The 14041-nt window shown below is 39.6% G+C and overlaps 1 protein-coding gene across 1 annotated transcript in view; it reads left to right on the forward strand.

Annotated features, from left to right (window-relative positions):
- ITGA9 (integrin subunit alpha 9) overlaps positions 1–14041 on the forward strand; it is a 215333-nt gene that overhangs the window by 46975 nt on the left and 154317 nt on the right. The window contains exon 15 of the mRNA XM_027655964.1: positions 3480–3640. Coding sequence (XP_027511765.1) covers positions 3480–3640 — 161 coding nt within the window. The remainder of the gene's footprint in view (positions 1–3479; positions 3641–14041) is intronic.

A 14041-nucleotide genomic window follows, 5' to 3' on the forward strand; every position in this document is an offset into this window, starting at 1 on the left:
GAAACAGGAATGCTGCAGGAATGTGTTCAGTGTATGGAGCAGCGAGTATGGCTCCCTACTTAGAGCTAGGGACAACACTGTGAGAGAGGATTTGAAACAAGGTTTGAAGTAATGGGAAAAAAAATCATTTTGGAAGAGGATGGAGGGAATATCCTATATATATTCTCATTTTCTCGGGTATTTTTTTTGATACTTTTACTTAAGAATTTTCTTTGCAAGCTAAGTTCATGAATTATTTTCTCCTTGAAATTACTGGCAGAGGCAGCAAAGAAACTCATTCCTCTTCTGATGGCTTTTTGTTATTATTTAGTAATTTCTTCATTTTTTTCATATGCTGCCCTTCCCCTTGCTCCCCACAAATTGGTACTATAGCTAGTAGTTTAACAAGCACTTACAGATGTGCTTGTTCCTGCTGAGCATTTTACCTCCTGCTGTTTGTGTGGGTGAGGTTGTGTGGGTCCTGCTATCTGAGTGGGTGAGGATGGGATGTGCTGAGTGGCTTAGAGTGTCTAACCCCTCCATTAGTGCAATCAACTGTGATTTCCGTTTTAGCTTGGGGGATACCATGGCCTGATCTTAATCTCTTCTAACTCCTTACTGCTTCAGGGCTACCATCAACCATCAGGGATGACTCTTGCATCGTGAGTACATATATGCCATTTAGGATGAAAATCCACTGTAAAATGCCTACTGCCATTTACTTGGTGCATCTCATACTGGCTGGAGTAATTCACCTGGTCTGCTGGGTGGGGGTACTCTTGCAGGTATGACCAAAAATTTCTCAGAGGGAGCTGTTATCGAAGTTTTAGCCGTTTAACTTTAGTTATGGAAAAGGAATAGTCATTAGAAGAATTGAACCCTTCTGAGGTCATCAAACCCATGCCAGAGTTTTATTTTGATTGTATGAAGTTCGGTGGGTAGATCCCCAGAAAAAAAGTGAGAAAACTCGCTTAAAGTTGCTGGACAAATGTTTGAAGGCAGTACCTGGAAGAGTTAATTTGCTGCGAAAAACTTGCCTCCTGTTCTTCTACTGGAGTGAGCAGGAGGAACTTAAACCACCAACAGTGATAAGTTTGTCCAGTTATCTCCTCACTTGGGTTTGCTTTTTGGAAGCAACAAAGCTGGGGAGGGCAAAAAAAAGTATTCATGATATTTCAGTTTTTCCACTGATATGACTTCATTGAATACAACATAGAAACAAGTTGTGATAATAAAGGGGAGGCAGGGAACCGTACTGATTGGACAGTGCCTGATATCTTTAATCAGAGGCCTGGTGCAGGCCTCACACTGGGATCCCTTTCCGTGCCTGCAGTGAGGAATTGTTCAGTGTCGCTAGTATGTCACACTATCACTGGAGACTTTACAAGCCTCCCTAGGCACCCCTGCAAGCTCTGCAATCCTTTCTTCCTTTGACCCTCCTCCTTTGAAGAGGGCTGCATCTGTCCAGAGGGCTTTTTGCCTCTGCGTAGCAAAGCCTGGGTTTGCTAACATGTTTTCTTGCCTTTAATTTTGTGATATTGGTGCAGATCTTGGCATTGCTTGCATGTATATGCATATGAGATCTTGAAATAAAAAGGGAGACAGTTGGGGATGAGTGTGGGATGTGCACACCTCAAGAAAAGAAAAAAAGTTTAGGATTTTAAGCAAGCTAAACCCTGTCTTTCTGATAAGGTGATGCTTTTTAGTAGGACTGAGTAAACACTACTTTAGTGAGAGTTTTTGGTCATGAGCTTGTAAGTTTGAAATATTTTCAAGACATTATCTTTCTAAGCAAGGTATTCTACCAAAAGCAAACAAAAAAATGTTCAGGTGAAGCCCTGTGATGGTAGTTAGGCTGATTCCCCAGTTATGGGTTTTCATACCACTTAAGGTTTGTCTGGTTGCTATGCCCTAAGCTTTTAGTCAGAATGCAAATGAAGTGAAGCTAATTTGAATTGTGTGAGTTTATAAGTGTTCACAGAGACTTTGGTGCCAAGAAGGCTAAAAGTGAGAAAGTTCGTGGGTTGAGATGAAGACAAGGTAATCATCTTCAACAGTCTTTAACAGTCTACAACTTCCTCATGAGGGGAGGAAGAGGAACAGGCTCTGATCTCTTCTCAGTGGTGACCAGTGACAGGACCCGAGAGACTGACATGCAGTTGTGTCAGGAGAGATTTAGGTTGGATATTAGAAAAAGGTTCTTCACCCAGAGGGTGATTGGGCACTGGAACAGGCTACTTAGGGAAATGGTCACAGCACCAAGCCTGACAGAGTTCAAGAAGCATTTGGACAATGCTCTCAGGCACATGGTGTGACTCTTGGGGGTGGTCCTGTGCAAGGCTAAGAGCTGGTTCCTTGTGGTTCCCTTTCAGCTCTGCATAGTGATTCTGCAATAGGTTGAGCAAAAGCCGGTGCCCACAAACAAAGGAAAAAAGGGAATTCATTGACCACTTCCCGTGAGCAGTCAAGGGTACAGCAATCTCCAGAAAAGCATAATGGTTACTTAGGAAGACAAACATGGTCACTCCAAACGTCCTCACCTTTGTCCTTCTTTCCCCTATTCTATATATTGAACATGATGTCATACGGTATGGAATATCCCTTTGGTATGTCCGAGCTGTGGCCCCTCCCAACTTCTTGTGATCCCCTAAGGTGAAGCAATGTAAGAAGCAGAAAAGGCCTTGACACTCTGCAAAGCACTGTTCAGCAGTAACTAAAACATCCGTGTGTTATCAACACTGTTTTCAGCACAGATCTAAAGCATAGCCCCTTACTAGCTACGATGAAGAAAATTAACTCTATCTCAGCCAAAATCAGCATAGTACTTCAAGTAGCAAATAAGTTTTCGTCTGGACACAGACACATCCAGTGACATAGCAACCAATTGTGTTGGAAACAAGATTTACAAAGAGACAGCTCGTAAATCTTGGGATATGTCTTCTATAAACTACCAGGGATGTGTAACATCTAAGAGGGCACTGCTGAATGCAAGGCATTGACCTCTAGTTAAGGTATAAATGCTGTGACTGCAAATCAAAGAAAACAATTGTCAGGAAATGCCACATCATGGTTTATATTTGCATAGTTTCTGTTGTTTTAGAAGAAAAACAAACTTGAAGCTGCTGCTGTTGTTTGTGTGGTTTTGCTTTTTCTGTTAGCAACATAGTTTAAGCATCTTCTGGGTTTTTTTGTTTTTTGTTTTGGTTTGGGTGTTTTGTTTTGTTTTTTTTTTATGTTAAATGTGCATATCTAGATGGACTCTTACCATTTCCTGCAGGAAGGATGGGCTGGGAATAATAGCAACACAAAATGTGGGAGTACATTAGTAGTTGGATTTGGTTTTATGTAGCCATGGGAAACTTAGTGATTGATTGAGGGCTTGCAAGGGTTGACCTTTCTTCAAGCACACTAGGAAGCAACAGGGTCTATTGATAGGTGGCTAGAAAATAACTATTGTTCACTGACATCCTTTGTTTTCTTCTTCTTCCTTTTTAAAACAGGTTTGAATTATAACTTGACTGCTGATGTGGCAAAGAAGGAAAAGAGCCATCAACCCAGAGTTTACTTTGTGACTTCTGGAGAGACAGCAGGGCAGATCACAGAGAAGTTACAACTGTCATATATGCAGGAAAAGTGCGAGCATTACCTAGCATATGTCAAGGTCAGTTCATTCCTGTCCTTGTGTTGGCCTGACTACAATTACACTATTTTAAAAAAATTATTTAACCAATTAAAGTGGTGCTGCTTGGCCTCAGATGTTTTGTTTCCTGACAGGTGGATGAAACTTTTTGGGTGGAAGCTCAGAACTTCTTGCTTGGCATCATTTGTCAGTCTGAGTAGTATCAGACCTTCAAGACCTCGTTAAAAAACATAAATGTATTTTATTTATGTTTGATCAGGCAGAAGGGGTTTCTTTCTTCTTTTGCCTTGCTTTGTTGTTACATGTGTCATACCCAAGGAGGTAATGTCTTGTTTTGGTAGGAGCAGCAGGTTTAGTGTTTAGTTTTGTGTAAGGTCTGACTGCACAAGAGGTTGCTGACACACTCTGCATAGGAACAGCAGAATAACATGGGGTGTGCAATGAAGTAATTGGGCTCTTGGATTTGTAGAGCCCTGTGAATTTCATCTGGGCTTGAAAGCAGCAGTGGGATAACTTAATTTCACCTGTGTCATGGTCCTAGGGATACAGAAGGTGCTTTCTAGACCTGCTGAGACAAAGAAAGGTTCTGTTTTTCCTGTGACAAACTCTTCATCTAGGGTTTGCTAGAACTGTAGTTATCTTCACTGGGCAGCTGTTATTAAAGAAATGTCACCCGGGGCCATTTTGTTTTCAAAGTAAGCACAACAGTTTTCTTCCACGCTAAAAACCTATAGAATGGACTTTAAAATTATGTAGGAAAGACATTTATCTTTAAAACAACGTATGTCTTACAAATACTAATCTGTATCACCATTCCTTCCATACCCTCCTTACTGAAGATGAGTGTGACTTAAATCAGATGGATATCACTTGACACTGTCTTGTTTTGAGAATACAGCATGCCCAGATTTCCTAAATGTATAAAGTTTTCCAGGAAGCCTCTTTGTACCTAAAAACTGTGAGAATGGGAGATAAAATTAATCCTTCGACTTTATCAACATTTTGTGCATGGCTGTTGAGAGAAAATAAAATAAATAAAGGGACCAAGGAGGAAATACTGTCCTGTTGTGTAGATCTCAGGGAAGAGATTAGGTGTCTTCCATGGCTTTTTGTTTCTGAATAACCTTTGCTTTCTGGTGTGGAAAAGCTTGTTGAAAATGTAGACCTAAGAGATGACCATTACTTAGAAAGTATGTCTCTGAGTTTACTGATTCTGGTCTTTCTCCAATGAGCACATCTGGTTAGACTTCAGTGTATTGAGTTCGTATGAAAAGGAGCCATATGCCTTCCTATCTTAATCCGATAACCCAATAATGACTTCTTTCACTCTAACTCTTCTTGTAGTTTTTGGATACTACACAGAATTCATTAGAAAGCTACATATGCCCAAGAAACTCTTTAAATAATTGTAACATTTTTAACTGATTATGGGAATCCAAAGGTAAAAACTAATTTTCTGGAAAATTCCTGGGAAATTGGATTTTTATAGGAAAGAGAAACATTTAAACGTGTTTAAAAATACTGACAACTTAAAGCAAAACAGCTGTTTAACAAACAAAGCTACTGACTTTCCATGTGATACAAGCAGCTATTTTTCACTGTTGGAAGAATAGCAGGAAATGTTTTTTTCTTGTGAGAGAGAATGCAAAGTAATGAAGAAAGATAATCCCTGTACTTTCATTGGAAAGGTGATATGATCCACAAGACTACATGACATCAGAAGCATCAAAGAGAGCCCTACACACTCTACAGGAGTGGAAATGGTGTCATGATCTTTCACTTCTATCCTTAAGTAGCAGCTAGTAAAACAAAACCCCTGAAAAACAAAATAAAAAAAAACCCTTCACAAACTCCAACCGACATTCTCCTTGATTGCATAGATTTGTGATGGAATGGGTGATAAAAGATGTGGGCTTAAAATATACAAAGTATTTCACTTTGACTTTCCTTTTTCCTTTTATTTACTGTATGCCTGATGAATTCCCTTCCATGGTAAATTGAGTTGTTTGCAGTTGCATCCTTGATCTGTTCTCCTTATTATTGTTTATTTGTGTCACTGCTCACAAATGAGTTTATGTGGTATAAGGATGTCGGTTCTGCACTGCCTGCAATCAAGGATAGATCATGGACTTGTGTGTGACCTCATGTGCTAACTTTACATGTGCTACCTACTAGGTACACAGGGTGTCCAGTCCAAATGGAACCTAGCAGAGCTCTGTGCGTTATGTTAGATAAATGCAAGCCTGTGCCAGGCCTTGTTTGATGACATTGTCTCACCAACGTCTTCCAGTATGGTGGACGGACTCTCAGAAGGACTGAGAAAAGTCATTGAAAAAAATAGTCTTCTGCAAGCTTTCTGTGATTTTTGATAGATTTGATCTTGAGAGACCTCAGTGAAACTGAACACTAAAAACGTTGCAGTCTTCAAATAAGCTGACAGGAATACTAATTTGATTGTTTTGCAATTGATAAGTGTTGATGTTTTGAGCATGAGTCATTTCCTATTTGTGATTCCCTTTCAGGACAGGAGTTACTGTTCTTATCGCTGCTACTGCATTTGACTTTTAAAGTCTGTATTTCCTCATATCTATGTGACTAAGTGGACCTCAGAAGATTTGTAGGATACACGTAGCTCAGAGCTTGATCTTGTACAAGGCAGGCTACCAAATTAGAACTCAAGTTGCTAGAATTATGGTAGTTCACAAGGAAACATGTTTTTCTTTTGAGACTTCAAAATATGTTGCATTTGGTTTTGTAGTGGGTATAGAGATGTAAAAAAGTTACGTAGTTTTATGATTCTTTTGCACTTTTTTGTTTTGCTTGCCTACCAACACTGGAACCTGTTTGATGATTTCTAGCTAAGAAACTTTAATTCTTTAGTATACATAGATAGTTGTACCATTACTCACAGACACTCAGGTGTCATTTTCAAAAGCTGCATTTTTTTAATACATTCAGTAGAAAATGGCTGCTAGTTGAGAAGTTCAGAAGAGTCACTGGCTTTCTTGTGTCAGTGCATAGCTGATCCCTGCTGTCGCTCAGGAGGTGCTTCACTGCTTGACTGTTCCTCTTCCAGCTGTCCGGGGACGATGATGCTGACACTATCCTCCTTCGATGATGATGAAACTACTAAAAGGTTTCTGTCAGTTTTGCTGGAGTAAAAGGAAGCAAAGTTAAATCTGATTACCTTTTTTTTTTTTTTTTGGTAAAGGTATTTGGTTTTTTGGTATAAGGAATGGCAAACAAAAACGTGAGAAAATGGAACATGGTATAAGAGGAAAAGAAGCAGAAGTTGCAGAAGGACATAGAATCAGAGACGATTAAGAAAACAAATGGATTTTGAGTCTTTACATGTGTCTCCTTAATGTCTGGGCATGCAACTGAAATGCAGAATTTTCTCTTGGGAAACGCACTTGTTTGATGGTGTTCAGAAGACCTGTGCTGTGTGCTTAAGAGGTTCTGTGATCAAGGCAGTAACTCTGAGGAAACATTGTTTCCCTTTTCCAGTAACTGCCCCGGTTGTTTTCTGCTTAGTGGACTCCCCTAATATTTAGGATAGATTTATCTGTGGGTAGGACAAGAGAATTTGGTACAGATGGCAAAGCACATTGTGCTGGCAGATTTATGCAGGGTCAAAACATCTTCCTTGTTTTATCACAAAGGGATAATGGTGATGATGGTGAAAGCCTCTTGTAGAATTGCTGCATTTAATAAAGAAGCATTGTCTGGTTTCTTACCCCGCTGTAGGCCAGCTAGCTGGGCTGCCTGTTGCTACCGCACACTGCTGTCTGTGTGCAGAGTGAATGTTGTAATAGCTGCAAACACCATCAGCAGTCCTGGCTCATGATTAAACCAGACCATTTGTATTATCCAGAGATCTTTATCTTGGTGACTCTGTGGTTATTTTAAGCGGTTTTATGTACTCATTGTATTAACTCTTAATGGATCCAGCTCATGGGAACAATGGGGCTGAGAAGTAACAGAGGAGTGGCTTTTCCTAAAGGATGTAGGTGAGTAGCACGTGCTGCTTTTGTGCAGGCAGATTTGGAATAAAGCACTACCTTTTCAACTGAAATTGCACAGCTGTACTTTGTTCATTGTTGAGTTCTGTAGCCAATTTGTGTTTTTATAAGCACATTTCTGGTCTTTGCCATGCATCACTGAAGATACTCTGGGTTGCTGATCTCACACAAACTTCATCTCTCGTGCTCGCCAATTTTAGTCACTGTCTGTGGTCACGTTTGTTTCTCCCTCTGTAGCTGTTTGATCTCATCTGAGAGAGGTACATGTATTAAAAGCTTTTATTTGTAATTCATAGTAATCTGGCTTTTTTCTAGAGTCTGGGTAGCAAAGGATTTGGCCTCAGTCATGTCTCATGTAGAGATGGTATCACCTTGATCATTTTTTCAAGATACACTTCCTTCTGAGAGTTGTCTGCTTGAGTATTAACACCTCTATGTGTAAGTTTGGCTGGTGGTGTTACAGGTAACACTTGAAGCAGAGACTGCTTTCCCAGCAGCAACAAGCCATGAAAACTTGGTCTTGATTATCTAGGATTTCACAGGGTTTGGACCACTCGGCAGAGAAAGGGAATGCTGACCTGTTCTCACCTGCAGCAGGAAGTTTGTCATCAGTGCAACGCAAAAGCTGCTGTGTAGTTTTATCAGAAATGATGACTGCAGTGTGATTCAGTGCCAAGAGCAGAGGTGATATCTTTGGGCTTTTTTGTTTTTTCTTGTTTTGCAGGACTTTTTTCTACCCTTTCGTAGAGCCAGCTGGAGAAACTGTCAGCCCCAGCCAGATGCAGTCATAGCATGTGTGCTGTCTTAAAGGATTGTGGGATAGGTGGGGTAATCATGAAGCACAGGAAGGGGTTTATTTACAAGACACATTCTTTCCAGAACAGTTCTGTTTTCCAAAACTGCACAAAGTCTACTTGTAATCTGTTAGCACGGGCAGCCTACCCTTCAGCAGAGAAAAATAAACGTGTTTTAATACATAAATACAAATAAAATTAAATAAGTAGTATTTTTCCTTCCTTATTCTGTAAAGTGATCAACCATCTCCTTTTGGATACATTCTGTCTGACACTGAGTAGAACTGATGTCTCACTTTGAAAAATAAGCCAGGGAGAAGAGAGCTGCATTTTTTCCTATGTAGCTCATACGGGCAAGGAAAGAACAATGGTTAGCTGCATGATTCTTTTCATTGCCTCTTAAGTACAGGGATTTAGTCATACCAGAAAGGGTACTAGTAGTCAGTAACATCTTTGAGCTGAGCATTAACTGTATCAATATTTAAATACTGTTAATGACTATGGAGTTGTCTTTGGCTTTTCCAAGGTTTTCCAAGGTTTTTGCAAGGTTCACCAAGAACAAGTAAGATTGTCTTTCAGGGGTGAGCTTATAATCAAGTTCAAAACTAACCTGCAAAATGTGACCAAAATGAAGCTGCCAAATATACCTCCTTTCAAGAGGGGACCCATGCTGCAAGTATTAAGTGCTGTGAGATCTCTAAGGGCTGATAGTGCAAGTTATATCAGATATTGTGCTATTAACTGTATGGGAGCTCTTTACTGGGCAGTGTAGCTAGAGAGGTGTGTGATAGCCCGAAGGCTCTTACGTCCTGAGGCCACTGGGTGGTTTTCAGCTGTGAGCTGAAGGTAGGGGTTTTGTCCAGAAGTTCTCCTCTGCCTATCTTCCCAGGTTTTTAAAGAAATAATTTTTATTTCCTTTTCTCACACTTTTAGATAATGTAATTGGGTGAGTGACTAACTCCAACCCATCTGGTTAGAGAGTGTCTTTGAGTGTTTTTTGCTCTATGCGGAACTTCTCCATTATAAAAACAATGAAACAAAAAAACACACAAACATCCCATTTCAAGTTTTAGCAAGATAACTGATTTCACTGAAGTTCACTGTTGCTCTTTGACTTTTGCCAGCATGTATAAAAAAGGCCAAATATGTTGTTCATGGCCCAGGCAGAAATTTTGTTGCTGTGGTGGAGCAACCATCAGACAGAGTGCCTAGTTAATCACATTTATGAATCCAAGTAGAGATTTTATGTTCCCTAAGTGAAATTAGTAGCATTTTAAATGAGGCTCAGTCAATAGACTTACAGCACGGGGGCTCATTCTGCTTTGCTTGCCTTTTTTAAACTGTAGTGTTCCCTGCTAAAGCCTAAAGGGATGCAAATCTTTAATCTCGAGCCCCTTGATAAACTTGTCCCGGTGGTATGATCTGTAATGGCAAAGAAATCTAATTCATTTTTCAAGTAGAGTCTCTCAAAAAATGCGTATTTCTTAAGTTTTGACAGAGCTGAGAATTACTTTTACTGCATGTAAACTCTTAATGAAGCATAACACTTCACTGCTGCTCTTATATATTCAGTCACAGACATATGCCTGGCTGTGCTGTCTGCCCACTGATGTATATCCGTCTGATCCTGTAGTTTCTCAAGAAGAGATTTCATTTGCGGATTAAAACCTTTTGGAGACTCAGGAGGGGCAGATTTAACCCTGGACAGAGCACAAAACTTTTAGGGAGGAGGTTCTCAGAGGGCTGGAAGACCTCTCCTATGAAGACAGGTTGAGAGAGCTGGGGCTGTTCAGCCTGGAGAATAGAAGGCTCTGGGTACACCTTACAGCAACCTTACAGTACTTGAAGGGGCTTATAAAAAAGAGGGGAGTGAGTTTTTACACAGGCAGATAGTGATACAGCGAGGGGGAACTGTTTTAAACTAAAAGACAATAGGTTTAGATTAGAGGTTAGGAAGAAGATCTTTACTCACAGGGGGGTAAAGCACTGGAACAGGTTGCCCAGAGTTGTGGATACCCCATCCCTGGCAGTGTTCAAGGCCGGGTTGGATGGGGTTTTAAGCAACCTGGTCTAGTGTAAGGTGTACCTGCCTGTGGGGGATGGGTGGTCGGAATTGGTTGGTCTTTAAGGTTCCTTCCAACTCAAACCTTCCAATGATTCTTTAATATCAGAGTCCACAGCTTTGAAAGGCAGTCCATTTGTCTGAAAGAAGTAATTGCATTTCCCGGTGATATCACTTTTGGGAAATGAATGTCCAAATAGAGATAAAAGAGGTGTTGTACTTTGTGCTAGGAAAAATAATTTCAAAAAGCAGGTAATGGTGTATAGGAATATTTTTGCTTTCGGTGGCCCTGCTGGTTAACCAAACAGTTTGTTTTCTCAGGTGGAAAGAAGCAGAAAAGAAGGCAACACTACTATTTTTGAAACTTTCTATTTGTTTGTAGAGAGTGATAGAAACTAAACACATGGTGGCAAAAGTTTGATGTAAAAGTGTATTAGTACTTCTTTGGGACAAATTTACATTTAAGGGGAATGCGCTTAATGCTTGAGTATTGCTGCAGAAAATTGCAATAGGGAAGAACAGCTTGTTTGTCTTAGTGGTTTTCCTATTTAGAGCACATGGAGGAATATCAGTCTGTGTGGTAATCTCGAACACACGCATGCACACAGTCGGCTTATCCCATCCAAACTGGGAAGCACCTAAAATTATTACCATTTTCTTTTGCTACCCTTAGGAAGGAATGAGCAGGGCATTTAATCAGAAAACATTGGAAGCAATTTCCAATAGAAAACTCTCTAGGCTAAAGAGAAAACAATTAATTTTGCTGTCTGTGGCTTCTGAGTATGTTCCAAATCTATAACCTTCTCGTAATCAGAACAGAGTCTCCTGGGAGACTCTTACAGATGCTGTGTTTGGTTTGGGTGGCAACATATGATGCTAATCCAGTGCCCTAATTCGTACCAAAAGTGCCTGTCAATATGTTTGAAGAAATGTGGGAATAATAGCTTGCAGGCATAGAGCTTTTTTGGCAGAAAATGCCTTTTTTCCCTTTCTCTCGATACTAGCTACATAATGTCAAATGTGGAACTGAATTAATCTTGAGCTCCTGACGTCCAGAAACAATTGAGGAAAGGTGCATACTCTGTCGTGTTACTTCACCTCCCCATACCAGCCCTTACATATGCAGTGGGGTAGTTACAGTTGGTATGGTTGTGCTGGTGATCAAAAGTTAAATCCTTGTTTATAGACTTGCAGTTTGTTGCATATTTTTATTTGTCGATTCCCTTTACAGAGCTCTGTAACCTCTCCTGGAGTCCCAGTTACTTTAGGGAATGTTTAGTATTATGTACTGTCCTACACTAGCTGTTTTCTGGAGATTTGAAATAGGTAGTTGTCTGGGAGTTCGAATTATTTCCCCCTTGCCCATAATATCTTTGACCTGATGTCATATCCTTAAGCTTGTTTCCTGCCTTTATACAAGATGTCCTTATGGATTAGATACATGAGGCAAAATAGGTTGTACTTCTGCACTTCAGTGTGTTGTGATTTTACAATTTTCTCTATCAAATGTTTGTGTTACAAAGTGATCACTGTACTTGCTTTCAGTGGTTACTTTTACTTGGAAAAAATGGTCATCTTTGACAAAAGCATACTTATGAAAGCCATCCTCAAAGCAGGGAAGTAGTCAAATTTTAGGAATATGTGCAATTTGATTTTGAGGGTTTCTTGCATCTTGTTGGTATCCTCTGACTGGGTCGGTGTAATGTGCTGTTTGTTTTCATCCAGTATTAACATTGGTATTGCTGCATGTGAATTACACAACTTTAAAAGAGCAATCTTCAGAAGGGCATGTTGTAAAGGCTGCACAGAACATAATTAATTAACAGATTGATTCTTAAGCAAAAGCTCAGTGTTACGGCACGAGAGAGATTTCTGTGATCAAATTCCACCAAGAACATAATGTAGCAACTTCAGTGTTTCAAAGAAAATTTCAGCAGAGGATCTTCTAGTCTGCCACTTTTTCTGCCTAAGTTGCATGTGTTGTTGTTTATGATTTCTCATATGTAGCACAAGTAGTTTCTTGTAAATAAAGTCTTGAAATTATTTGTGAACATATATCTTCCCCATGAAAAACTGAAAAATGCGTAATAATGAATGGCTTTTGCATGTCTTTTACACAAGTTGGTTTATTTCCATCTTGTTGTTCTAGTTATTTTTACTCTCCATTTATGAATTGGCCTTGAATATATTTTACTCCATAATATCTGAAATTGCTTAATGCTATCAGGCTAGGACTGGGTGATTCTTCTTCACATAGCATTGGATACATAAGGAAAACATACTTTGTTGTACGGTGCTAATTGGATCACAACAGGTGTCCATAGGAGATGAGAAAACTTGTTCATCTGCCAAAAACTCCTCCTTGACCTTGGCAAAAAGCCTCCTTTGTTCTAGCCTCAAGGCTGAAGCCATGTTAGCTGCGTAGTTGCTTTTTACTGTCCACACCCAATTATGCCAAGGCAAGGCTCACAGAAATGCAATAGAAATTGTTCATGCATAATCTCAATTCTCCCAACAGAGGGGGAAATGGACCTGGGAGAAGACCTAGGTCTGGTGTTAAATTTTAGACTGAAATGTGAAAGATACTGGTAAGTCTAAGGGAATCTAATGTAAGAGTTACTTCCTTCTGTTGGCACACATATTGCATCACTTAAAACTTCCATAGATGACAAAATAAGTTAAAAATACAACTGGTTAAACTTGTTATAATTTGGTAATTTTCATCCTATTAGCAGATACACAGCTGTTTATTTGGCAGGATTGACTATAAGGGAACTGACATTAATAACCTTGGTGAGAAGAAAAGAATGTAAGTTGAAACAAGTTGTGTCTTATAAATTTATATATTCTTTCACATGTTTTTGACCTGCTAGGATATAGAAAGCAGCAAGTGAAATGTACCATTAGCCATGAAAAAGCAGTTTTAGTAAAGTCAAAATGCATAATTGTCTAATGGAAAGGCTTTAAAATCCCTTCCTTGTAAGATACTAAGCTCTATCACTAGGCATGTAAATTTGGCTGTTGTGATCTTATTCAGTGAGCTAGAAAGGATGCCAAAATTGAAAAGCTTAAAACTTTTTATTATCATGCAGCAACATGATAATAGCTCAAGCTGTCTGTCTCTGGGAAGGGACCCTGAACAAAGGAATCCCTGGGCTTTGGTACCCTTACAGTCTATGCATCCGTTCCTCACGTACTTGCTTTTCACACCTCTTATATGCGCCTTTTGGTCCAATGGTGATATTTGGTCTAGGGTCTTGTTTTTCATTGGGTTCTACAGACTCTCTTCCATAGCCAACACCACAAGTCCCCTTCTTGTTATTGTTTCCTCATAAGAATTTTATTTATTCAGAGAAAAGAGGTGATTTCATGCTACTGTAATAGCTATAAACTACTTTTAAATCATTAAGCAGATCACTGAATGGTTCTGAATCACCCTTTCGGTTATGCGCTACTGGGAGAAATTACTGTTTTGTGCCCTGGTAAAGTATAAAGCCTGACAAATTCATAGGGTATCAATTTTGTGTAAGAAAATATTACCCCG

The sequence above is a fragment of the Corapipo altera genome, unplaced genomic scaffold (assembly GCF_003945725.1).
Source record: "Corapipo altera isolate COAL_440 unplaced genomic scaffold, ASM394572v1 59, whole genome shotgun sequence".
NCBI classification, from domain to species: Eukaryota; Metazoa; Chordata; class Aves; order Passeriformes; family Pipridae; genus Corapipo; species Corapipo altera.